The sequence below is a fragment of the Zeus faber genome (assembly GCF_960531495.2).
Source record: "Zeus faber genome assembly, chromosome: 8".
NCBI lineage: Eukaryota > Metazoa > Chordata > Actinopteri > Zeiformes > Zeidae > Zeus > Zeus faber.
In genome coordinates, this window is record NC_137195.1 from 22,398,335 (window position 1) to 22,410,834 (window position 12,500).

Genomic DNA, 12,500 nt, shown 5'->3' on the forward strand with positions numbered 1-12,500 from the left:
AGGAAACCTTGGCTTAAATATGACACTTTATACAGCGCCAGGATGTGTGAGTCGAGATGTTGTGTTGTTTCCTCTATAAATCATTCTTATTCTCTCGAAAGGGCCTCCACGTCCCGATTTTTGTATTGATCTACTGTATGCATTTTTTTAACGAGACACACTTAACCTCGATATCAACATACCATCCAAACATGCACCTGCTCCGCTCACCTCTATGAAGGAGTTGAGCGTGCTGTCTGTGGGGTTGTGGGTGATGAGGAATCTCATGTTCTTGTGGGAGAGTTCCACCGGAGCGGGACGGTTCATGTTGGCCACGGGCGGCAGTTCCGCACTGTGGTCCAACGGGGAGGAAAAACATTTAATAGCTAGACAATCCACGGAAGACAATCCATAGGAAGCCGCTCGGGCAAACCGCTGGGCATGGCGTTGGCTGAACTTTCCACATAGACTGTCTGTCTGATCAGGGTGATCAGGACCCTGGCGTGAAGTAAAGCGATCACTGCACCAGGACCAGCCATTAATAACATAATGTAGATACACTATAAGAGCTTTATAAGCATGCATATAAGCATGTGTTGCAGTCTTTAGAGTAATGCGTTACAAAGTTTAGAGGCTAATTGCAGAAAACTTATAATGAAAGTGAAAGGGGTCCAGCAAAATTGGGATACATTTCTTGTTTCCCGGGATGGCTTGAAAGTAACCCATATGTTTTTCGAAAGGAAATACATTTAATGTAGCTGTCCCTTTAAGTTATATGCAGTTAAACTTCATCGTCTTGACCATTCACTGCTACTGTAACATGTAAAGTTTGACTCCAGTTTGCAGTCTTCAACAACAAATACAGTATTTCACTATTAAACAGCGGAGGAAAGGATTTTAAACCAAAGAGAGGTTGAATCCGGTCACAATGCAATGCTTTTATGACCACTGTGGTCACTGTGGTTTTTTTTTGGGACCCATTCTGTCATTCTCCGATCGCTCTCATTTTAAACTAACCGGGATTTGCATCTAAACCTAGATATTTGCGCAAATTGACCGCTGGCCATAAAGCAAATGTCCCGGATCAATGGCCGTCAGTCCACTGTTACATCGATGGCTGCTCAGACTTAAAGCCCTCAAAACAGGCCGTCCAGTTCACACTCTGTTTGGGAAGGAGAGGCCCCTCAGCGCCCAGACCTGTCAATCTCCGGATGTCATGACATTTCACCGCATATATGTACGACCGTATGTGTATGTATGTGACAAATAATCTCTTGAACTTGAACTTGAACTTGAACTCCACTCAGTCCCCACCCCATCAACGACGCTGCTCTCATCCACAAACTGGCTCCATTTGACTTTGTGCGATCGCGGCCTAACGTTCAGCTGCCGGACGAAACAAGCCTCACAGAGCATGCAAAGGCAGATGACGACGGTCGGCCCGGCCGTGCAGACTGTGTGCTCCCGCGTTCCTGTGGAGGCAATACATCTGACTCCACTGGAGGGCGGTAGAGGGACAAACCTGATCTGGTTCGTAAAATAATAACCACAAACGAACATGGCAGCTGTTGAGGAATGTACTTATTGTACGGGGGCTCTCTCAAAATACATTTTGGGAGAAAATAAACAATAAAATATTTAACTACTTACTTAAAACACTACATTTTTTTTGAGTTTTTTTTAATTTTAAGCATTTTGAAGCATTTTAAAAGAAATAAAGTATAAAAAAATATAAGGAATGTAAGATATTTGGGAGGCTATGACAGTGTCCTGTTAATGCTCGCTATAGCACCCCCTACTGCAGCGCTTGGTACTGCAACTTGAGCTTGCGTGGCGTAAATAACTTCCCAGTGACACATCTCCGAATGCAGCGACACCAGAAACCAACTTTTCGTAGCTCCAGGCCTCAACGTGGGCGTACTTATGTGAGGTATCTTTCAGCCCGAAGAAGCCACATGGAGGAGGAGCCAAGATTGCCAATGTGGTTTTCCCCTTCTCTGGCCTCTCTTAGCTATTTTAGCTATTTGTCCTTTTAAGAAATTAGAGCACGATGGTACAAAATTCAGTATCTACTGTACAGTTGGTGTCTGGCAACAGAATATTGTGTCCTTCAATTCTACAACTGTCCTTTTCCGTCTCCAGGTGACTCACCTTTAGCTTTTAGCGGCGAGCAGTTAGCTAGATCACCGAAATTGGGCTTCCAGGTGACTACGGAACTTCTTGTCAGGAGACCTTTTTAAGGCTTTTTATACGTTCCCAGTTGCGAGTGACTTCCGGCGGTATTAAACACCGCTTTTACCCCATTGGTTTCTCTTCGCTCAAGTCCAGTAAGCTCCTCTGTGCCGCTTCTCTCAGCATATAATCTCTTTTTGTCTCTTAACTGTCTCTTTGCGTCTTTCCGGGTCTCGCTCGTTCTTTCCCTCCAGTTAGCTTCCGGTAAACAGGTTCCACCGGTTACCCCATGAGCCGGCTGGGTTCAGAGCGACGGATGGGGGTCAAAGGTGGACGTGGGTTCAGGGCTCCGGCGCTGCGGGCTGGAGCTTCATCCCCGACGGGAGTCCGCGTCTAGATGTGTTGGGCGTGGCAGTAGTCGCCGCTCCGCCGCACAAACTCCATCAACCAGCAGATCTGAAACGGAGAACGCACCGCGTCAAGCAACATGTGGTGACCTTTGGTGGTACAATTTTAACTTTAAAGTTACACGGGTAGGAAATTATGCTGATGCACGGGAGGTGATGGCGATGACACATTACAAATAGCGGGAGAGTCTTACTACCCTTGTAAATGTGTTGAAAGTTCTCCTGATGACAAGCAGTCTCGATGAATCCGTCAGCCAAGCGACCATTGACAACGACGGGGAAAGTAGAATAAGTCCCCCTCAAAACACGCGCACACATTCATACACTTGCTGGAACTTGGAATCCACCCAATTCGATTATGACGATACACGCTGCCCAGACAGTAACACAGTGCCGTGTTTGTGAAATACTTTGGTTTCCCCCCTGCTTCCAAAGACGTGCAGTTAGGGTAATTGGTCTCCCAGTATCCTAATAGCGTCCCGTTCAGGGCGTCTTCCTGATTTACACCCATGGATGCATCATTTTGAATGACTAAGGTGGCTATTAAGAGACAGTGTCTTCCTAACTAGCTTTTTTTTGTTGCAAGAATCCTAGAATCTGATGTCTGATGAGTCCACATCATCAGCATCAAAGACTGGGATAAGAGTTTATATTTAATCCATTTTACCGGTAGACCTGATATCTACTTCGCAAAATGTCAACCGTTACATTACCCGCACTGGCTGGTAACCAAGTATTACTTAGGCTGCTTTACTGCCTTCCTTAAAGAGCAAACGGTAAATTATACACCCAAATTATACGTTGGTTGGGAAAGGATGTTGGTGGATGAGTCTTCATTGTTTAGGTTTAAACCACATACCAACATTCTGAATCATTAAGTTGCCACTCCTGTCTTGACAAGTACAATAACTAAAAGACTATGAGGTTGCATCGACAGTATGTGTCCCGTCATCCCCAATGAATCTGATGAGCAAATATTTCAACTGCAATGCAAAAAAAAGTGTTGGTTGGTTAAATCAAAGTAAAAAATTAAGTCAAATGTTGAAGTCAAATGCATCGATGCTATGGAACACGAGGTGCAAGGGAAATGCACATGTCTGCACCCTATCACGTGCCTGGGAAAACTCCAACCAGAGGCGATGAGAAAGCCCGCGGGTAATCTGGGTGATCGACCTCGCCTCCTTAGCTCTCAGCCCTCACACACACACACACACACACACACACACACAAATGCATGCACGCATGCACACACCCGCAGACACACACACACAACCACACACAACCACACACACACACACACACACACACACACACACACACACACACACACACACACACACACACAGTTCTTGTAATCCTCACGCTCGCTCCTCCACTCCTCCAGGAGTTTTCGAGGCGTTCCATTCCTGGTCGTTCCAGGCCTGTTTTATCAGAATTCATCCCACGTCATCCCAAATTGGGGATGGGGTCAATCACTTGCCCTTCAATCATGAGTCCAGGAGCTGGCTGGGTTTGAATCATCAGGCTTCCTTGCTGAAGCTTTGGTGTTCACGGTACCACCGTGTTCTCCTCTGGCCAACGTCTTGTCAAACACAGTGAAGCAAGCCACATTTCAACGAGTTCAATTTGTTTGAAAAAAGTGTGTTAAAAAAAAGGTGATCTCGATGTGAGTTGGGCTGTGAGTTGGGCTGACTGATTGTTTACACTTTTGAAGGGCAGTTCGTTTGACTCAGACACCAGAGCGAAAAACTCCCCAAAATAGCCAGGACAGAAGGGATTCCCCTTCCAGAATGACAGTAGGAGACTGCAAAAGATCAAAATGTTAAACCTCCCAGGCAGGTGCTGGAACCCATAAAACAACACACTGTTACACTGGTGCTCCCTTTCGGCAATTCTTTTTCCAGCACCAGAAGTGCCCTTTAGAGCAGCAACGCTCTCCTTCACACAATGCTCTCCTTCAGACATAAATAAAGCTACAGGCGGAATCTTTACACAGATCATACAACCAGGTCAAATGATTTGATCGCATGACAGCAGGCCCAAAATGTTTGAGCAAAATGCATTCCTGATAGGAGAAGAGAGCTGGCGGATGTGCGCGGCGATGAGAACGCCGAAACCGCCAAAGGGAAAGCTGTCAGTTATCCGCAGGAATTTAGACAGCGTCTTACTTCTTTTGGGTTGAAATCGAATTATCATGACACCAGGTCATGTGAATGCAACAGCACTACTTAGCCCAGAATGTTCCTCATACCAAGACTAGATTGTTCTTGGCGCTAAGCACCTCACCGGAATGAAATGCAAAGAAGCCTGAAGAATTTGCCCTTGATGGTTTCTAAGTTTTCGTTTCGACACTGTATGTGGTTGTTTTGACGTGTGCATCTATGTTGTGAGGACCCTGATTCTGTAACATGTGACCGAATTAGTATTATGAGTGTTATTTGTATTATAAGTGTTGTGTGCAAGTTGCCCTCAGGTAAAGGAGGTCTTGATCTCAACGAGGCTACCCGCTGAGATAAATACATATACAACATAATTAAAAGTAAAGCCAAATTGCAGGTGTAGGCGTCGACAGGTAGACATTTGCAGGTCTGCTGGGGGATACGGCGCTGCGAACTTTTCCGAATAAACTGTTCCGAAATCGACTATGTACTATGTAAGGTTCACTGAATAGAGGATGGTTTTGCTCGTCAGGACGTTAAGTCAACAAAAAGAAACCCTACAGCCAGTCAAACTAGTTTGTCAGCCTCCGGAGCCCCGGGTTCTGCTCCGTTGACGTCTCGTAACCTTTCGGCAGCCCTGCCCTACTTAGTTCAAGTCTTTCTGGGGGAGAGGGTACGCTCCGGTACAAGCCTGGACTGTCGCTTACCTTAACGGACAGCTTGCAAGCCCACCAAATGGAAACACCTCCAAAGGACTGTCCGACAGCTTCAGAGCCTTTTTACTACCACCTTACTGCCTGTTATAGAACAACCCTGCACCCTCAGTGTCAATAGCTGTACTGTATTTATAGCTGAGTCTATATTAGCAGCTCATTCTATGTATTACAGTTAGGTTCCTATCACTGCAGTCATTCTCTTAGCTGTTATTGAACTTCTTAAAGAAACAGGCGGATTTGACCCCACAGCCAAACCTCAGGCTGTTAAATTCATGTTCTCACAGCTCGACAACAGCAAACAAATAAGCCACGACACATAAGCTTTTCCAAACTCGACGGCACAAAGATTAATATGACTTGTTACTTGGAAAACAAAAAAAGACAAAGGACAAAAATGTCAATTCAATTGCTTCCATTAGTATTAAATCTTACCTATAAAAAAAACTCCTGTCTTGCTGTTTGGACAAATGCTGTATAAAATTTGCACGCTCTACCAATAGAATCCACAATCAACTTCCTCCGAGTATTTCCCCGACACACTTCAGAGATTAGTTCTTCGGCACCTCTGGCATAGGGAAGTCCCAACAGAGTCTGCAAAGATCAGCAAAGTCTGTCAGTCCCCGGGTGTGTTGTGCTTTTCTTCCTGGCACCGCCGACTGCCAGCCCTACAATGCCGTAGCCGCAGTTGTAAAACCTGTCTAATTGGCAGGGGCCGCGCTGTATTGACAGCCGCTCCGTCTTGTTTGTAACAGTGAACTCCGAAAACCCTCGCCTATTCCTGGAGGACTGAGCCGGTCTAATCGCTGGGAGGTGAAGTACGCCTGCGGGGGCTGCGTTGCTCCCTGCCTGGCTGCGGCGGCGTAGTACGCTAAGCCGAGGATCTGCTGTGAGCTGGTCTAATCAGGCTGAGCAGCCAGCTGACCCTGACAGCCCTGTCACCAACAGAACACTCTACAGCTTTAATACTCTCAAAGCGAGGAGAACCAGCCCCCACCCCACCCATCGGGTGGGGTGGGGGCAAAGAAAAAGTCCTCTGACCAAGGTTTGTTGACCATCCTGCGGTCGAGACTCAAAACGAGAGGTGACCGAGCCATTGAAGTAGTTGCTCCAAGTCTGTTCCCTGAAATTCCTCCCCTCGGACCGTCAGACTGTGTTGACCCCTGTGCAAAGAAGTTTAAGACCCACCTGGTCAAACCGGCTGCATCTGTTTTCATGTGACTCCTTTGATATATTCCTATTTCATGGTGAAGCTTTGTCTTGAGAGTTGATGAATAAACTCTGCTCGCAATTTTCCAAGTCGGGTTCGAGGTGTCATCATCTTTCAATCGGGCTATTATTTGTATTACACAGAAATCATTAATACATTTACGTCACCTGCGTCGGTGAATGCCCAATCGTTATTGCATCGGGTAACCGATGTATCAGCCTGTTTACGGTAACTAAAGGGTCGTTCTTGGAAAACTGGGAAGACCGCTGTTGTTGTGAACAGCTGAGCGACGGCCCGAAGGAAAAGAAAACTCCTCGTATTCCTGAAAGTGGAAAACTGTCCGTCTGACTGTAAATGTAGATATTCCACAGCGGTTTATTCCCGCTGAGTTATTCTTGATATCTCCCGATTAATTGTACTATATTAAACCTCCTGTTTGCTTTGCCGAGGAGCCGTAATCTGGCTCAATGGCTTCTCGACTCAATCTCATCTATTTCTGTCTGGGTGGACACAGTACAAACATTGTTGTATAGCCTGGGGTTGACTGGCTCGCCTACAGTAAGATAACCACACACACACACACACACACACACACACACACACGCACACACAGGCACACACACATTAGTGTGAGTAGCAACATTGTTTTTCCAGTCCTCTATTCACAGCACTGATCTAAGAAGACCACATGACACGTGGACTTCAGATGTCCAAATTATGAATGATGGTGAACTTTTACAACTTCAATGCATTTTTCACCCTTATCGGGCCAAGAAACAAGTATCCTGTTGTGTATACGGTCTGTCCTGGGTGAAAGCCAATTATCATATGTGAGTTGTTTACAGCAATGTTATACCCTCTTTGATATTACCCTGTTGCTTGTATGGCCTTCTGTGTCTGTACCCCCTACCTTTGCCTTTTATTTGCGATGCCCGCGCCAACCACATTTCGCTGGGGGATTTATAGAGGACTGTCTTATTGTGTCTAAAAACGGCGGGAGTGGACGCGAGATCCAAATAAGACCTGTCGAGCTTTGTTTACAGTTCTGCTCTCCCGTCTCCTTCTCTCTCGCTGCTCCCCCCTTTCTCTCCCACTCCACATACCACTCCAGATAATCCCTTTACACAAGGCTGCAGGGTGAGGTTAAGCGTGTTCTCCCCCCCCTCTCGCTCTCCCCCTCCCTCTCTCTCTCAAAGTCCCCCCCCCCCTCTCTTCCTCTCTCCCTCTTCCTCTCTCGCTCTCTCTCTCTCTCTCTCTCTCTCTCTCTCCCTCCCTCTCTCTCTCTCTCTCTCTCTACTCTAGCATGTGGTGGACAGCAGCAGCTGGTGTGTGTATATTTAGAGTGTTTTGAAAGCGGAGAGTCTGACAGCAAGGCCTTCACCTGCAGACTGACCAGTAACCGTGGCAACCATTTTCCCATCACGGCCCCCCCACTACGTAACACACAGCGAGAGTATTAAAAACAGCAGGTCCGCCACGGATGATTTTTGACCGTCTTTGGTTACGATCGCACCGTCCCGGACAAAGAGCTCGCGCCGCCGGCAGGTTCTCAGTCAGCAGTTTTGGGTCATTCCGTGTGACACTGTGGACGACGGAACGATGTCACGCCCCCCTGCGTTGAATCACAGGCTCCAATGGAGTTCTGTCACCGTCAAAAATGTTGTACCATAAAGGTGCCGTGACCATGTGATGTGACCATGAATAGATTTGGCCGGCAGTCGCTTGGCACGGGGAACCGCCTCGCAATGGGTTTCACAGCACGAGGGTGGAACACACTGTGCGCCGTATAGTCGGGGTATGCTGATATTTTGGATTTGTACTCCCCAAAATTTGTTACCAATGTAGTTTGACAGTTTGGCTCACGCTGAAGTTTGGCCTGCGCTTCAACCGACATTGTCATGGAGACGGGTACGCGTCGTTCTAACGCTTGCCCCAAGAGGGCGTCAGTTCTTCGGCTTTTCTCTTAAACTCACTTTTTAACCCTTGCTGTGCGACCTCCATGCTGCACAAGGAATCGCTTGACCCGCAGTTTCCACCAATTCCAAGGAAATGACCTTGAGAACTCTATGAATGACGATAAAAAAAAACAACAACAACAACAACAAAACATAAAAAAAAACTTACTCCAAGCCCATACATCATTTCAAGTACGCCATCTGTTATAATATTAGAATATATGAATGTTTCACACAGGCATGGATTAGGATGAGGCTTAGGACAGATAACGTGGATTTTGAACGCTCGGAACCACATCTGAACTGTTCTTACTGTCGCTTGTCAGGTCACAGGCGAACACAACAGGGAGACCGTGGCCATCAGACCGTCGCAGAGGACGTTGTCCGCCCCCCGGTGGACGGTGTTGAGGAGCCGCAGAGTCAGCGGCGAATGCGGTCCGTTCTATCCGACCCGAACTCACCAGGTGTCTGAGCTCTAAAATCAACGTGTGCAAATCTAGGAGGCGGTGGGGTAGCGAGAGCGTGAAGCCGGAGCGTGTCAGACATTCAAACTAAAGGGCCCCGTGATAGTCCATGGCCCCTCGGTGTCTGTTTTTGGACTCTTATGAAACAACCTCCTATTTTGCCGGTACTTACACAGTTGTGTGTTCTCTCTGCACTGCCTGGGGGGGGGGGGGACGAGTGCGCAAAGGAAGAACGAAGAAAACCACCGGGGCTTCGTTTCCCGATGATGAACGACCTTAACAATTACGTGCGTTTTTCTGCGTACAGCTCTTGTGACACATTGCCCAGAAACGGCCGGTGAAAAAGTTGAAAAGCGCACTTACTTCGTACAGAATAGCCTGCAGAGAACAGCCCTTTGCCACCAGGGGGCGCTAAGGCTACACTGATAACAGGATATCAATATTGTTAATATCAGAAACACTGGTATTTATAATGTATTGTTAAATCTGGCCACCAAATCAAATTTTAATTGGTTTATTAAAATGGGTTTTCAGAATCTAAAACTGGATGAAAACAGAACAATGCGAAGTTTTTAAGCACTTACGCGTCTTCCATTTTTAACAGATTTTTTTTTTTTTTTTTAATTGTATGAAGTTATTATTATCACTACATTATTTCATGTCATTATTTATCCCTGTTTCCTATTTTTGTCAGAATTTGAATTGTTGATACAGGTTTAATATCTATCTATCTATCAATCTATCTATCTATCAATCAATCTATCTATCTATCTATCTATCTATCTACGTATCTATCTATCTATCTATCTATCTATCTATCTATCTATCTATCTATCTATCTATCTATCTATCTATCTATCTATCTATCTATCCTTCCATCCTGTGTGTCTATCCTTCCATTCTTCTGTGTGTCTGTCTGTCTGTCTATCTATCTATCTATCTATCTATCTATCTATCTATCTATCTATCTATCTATCTATCTATCTATCTATCTATCTATCTATCTATCTATCCTTCCATCCTGTGTGTCTATCCTTCCATTCTTCTGTGTGTCTGTCTGTCTGTCTATCTATCTATCTATCTATCTATCTATCTATCTATCTATCTATCTAATAGCCAATTCACTAACAGGGAAAAGTTTATTTTCCATTGGTGTTCAATGTGCCATGGCAATGGAAAAGTATCATTTGGTTTCAAAATATCGACTTTGTATTTCTCATTCTAATTGCAAGAATACAATTACCAAACCGATTAATTGCAGCTCTTAACATTGGCCTCCTTCCATAAAGATCAAGCTAGGCAGGGAAATTGTATTTATTATTGTATGTCTCGTATTTATCACGTTTAGGAAATCCAAAATGTCTAGACTGAGGTTGATCGGTGGAAAAGTACTAGGTTTTAAGGGGGAAGTTTCATTGTCATCAGAGGGTGGACAGTGGATTAGGAGACTGAACTGAGAAACTGATTGCTTGATTTTACCTATTTAATTACACAAATTATACTTGATTAAACAGTTATAATGTAGTAATAATGAATTGAAAGCTTTTGATAAAAATACAACTTTTATTCTAACAGGATTTGGGGACATCTGGGGTATGTATCAGTATGTTTCTATGGTAGAGTGGGTGCAACTATGCATGAAAGTCCTGGCGATCCACCTTTTACACAAAATATAAAATGTTTAAATATGAAATAGGCTAGCAGGCCAAAGCTTAGTCAGGGCCTAGTGAGAAGTTTGAAGGGCTCCAGGCTGATATGGGTCATGGGACTCAGGAAGACCCATCTGCTGCCAACCCGCAGCACTAAGTGGATCAGCCCTGCTGCAGGTTCCAACGCTGGAGACCTGTGGGAGGGTGGAGGCCCTGGGTGCACGTGTGCATGTGACATTGCATTTTACAGACTGTGGTCACGGAGCCATCTGCTCTCCTTCCGTTCCATGTTCAGCATAGGAGGCCAATCCCCCCTTCAGACACAGGGGCAGATTTACCTCCTATGGTTGGTTAACTGACCATTTCTGTCCCCATATCAATTTAGCTTGAGACAGCATTTGTTAGGTGGATATAATATGTGCTATTATGAAACAACTTCAAACACAAGTTGATCTGAAGTCGAACTCTACTGGTTGGTTCGACTTCAACTGTATTTCATACAATATGTGTAATTTTTAACGCTTGAAACTGAAAATTAAACAATTTAAATCATAATGAAACATGTTCTTTTTGTCGTTGTCGCTGGAAGTGTAGCAGTTGACTTTTTTTGACTGATCCTTTTTTATGCTATACATTTACGAAACAACAGATAAGAAACACAAGAAATAAGCATTAAAAAAATGAAAGAAGATATTTGGCAAATTCTTTAATTGAAAAAATACACGCTTACTGAAATAATACATGCTTATTATATTGGTATACGTCCAGGCATTGCATTTCCAGAGATATTAAGTTAAAGCATTATCGCAAAAAGATTTGTTTTGATAATACAAGTATCAGGGATATTAATGTGCATTAACAATGCACAAAATATTTGGTTATTTGAGTATAGAATAATTAACCATATACTGAACACAGGTACATTCAGTAGATTGTAAGACTCCAGTATTCCTGTTTATAACAGAAGCATATTTTTGAGAACTTGAAATGAAATACTTAAATGACGTGCTAGTATTTTTTAAAACATTTCTTTTACTAGAAATATTTCATATATTTTACTTGTGCCTCATTTTTGAATTTAAATAATTCCAAAAACTTTATAGTAGCAGTGTGTAGAATCTAGTGCCATATAGCGGTGAGGTAGCAGATGACAACAAACTGAATTGCCCCCCTCCCAGCGGCGTAGGGGAAACTATGGTGGCTACAAGCTAACATTAGCGAAAAAACCCCCTAAAAAAGCGACTTTATTCTAGGCGTTTAGTCTGGTGGCGAGATAGCGTTGGCAGGATACAAGTTTTATTATCCATTTGCAGAATCAAAGAGCGGATAGACCGCCCGGTAAGTTCGAGGGAGAGGAAGCAGCACCAGTGTTTAGTTTGTCCGTTCTGGGCTACTGTAGAAACATGGCGGTGCAACATGGCAGCCTCCGTGGAAGAGGACCCGCTTCCTATGTAGCTATAAAGGGCTCATTCTAAGGTAACGCCAACCTAACTATTCTTATTTTCCTTGGATTATACACTAGGTAAAACAAACTTGTGAATATTATTTCCATTTCTGCCAAGTCTGTTCCACTAGATGCAACTGAATTTGACACACTGCTCCTTTAAACTACATTTTAAACTTAATTATCTCATGAAGTGATATTCTATAAAAGTACATTACAGAATATATAAAAAAAAGACATGTATTGCCATTTTTTAATTTTAATCTTGAATGAACCTCAGCATACATTTTGTCAGAATGATCCTTTTATTTGGCCAGAAAAGAATAAGCAACTCCCACATATTACAAA

At 44.3% G+C, this 12,500-nt stretch overlaps 1 protein-coding gene across 5 annotated transcripts in view; it reads right to left on the reverse strand.

Moving 5' to 3' along the window:
* Nucleotides 1–9,035, reverse strand: part of LOC307233847 (protein tyrosine phosphatase type IVA 3) — an 11,647-nt gene extending 2,612 nt beyond the window's left edge. Inside the window, exons 1-3 of one of the 5 annotated variants that reach the window (XM_080005287.1) lie at nt 8,909–9,035; nt 2,131–2,607; nt 211–331 (exon numbers count right to left, since the gene is read on the reverse strand). In XM_080005287.1, the coding sequence (XP_079861413.1) occupies nt 211–306 (96 nt within the window). In that variant the 5' untranslated portion in view covers nt 307–331; nt 2,131–2,607; nt 8,909–9,035. Of the gene's footprint in view, nt 1–210; nt 332–2,130; nt 2,608–5,424; nt 5,527–5,865; nt 6,361–6,618; nt 6,824–8,613; nt 8,699–8,908 lie in introns of those variants that run through there. The other 4 variants (XM_080005285.1, XM_080005286.1, XM_080005283.1 and 1 more) reach the window with 4 other exon arrangements.
* Between the last annotated feature and the right edge of the window lie 3,465 nt (nt 9,036–12,500).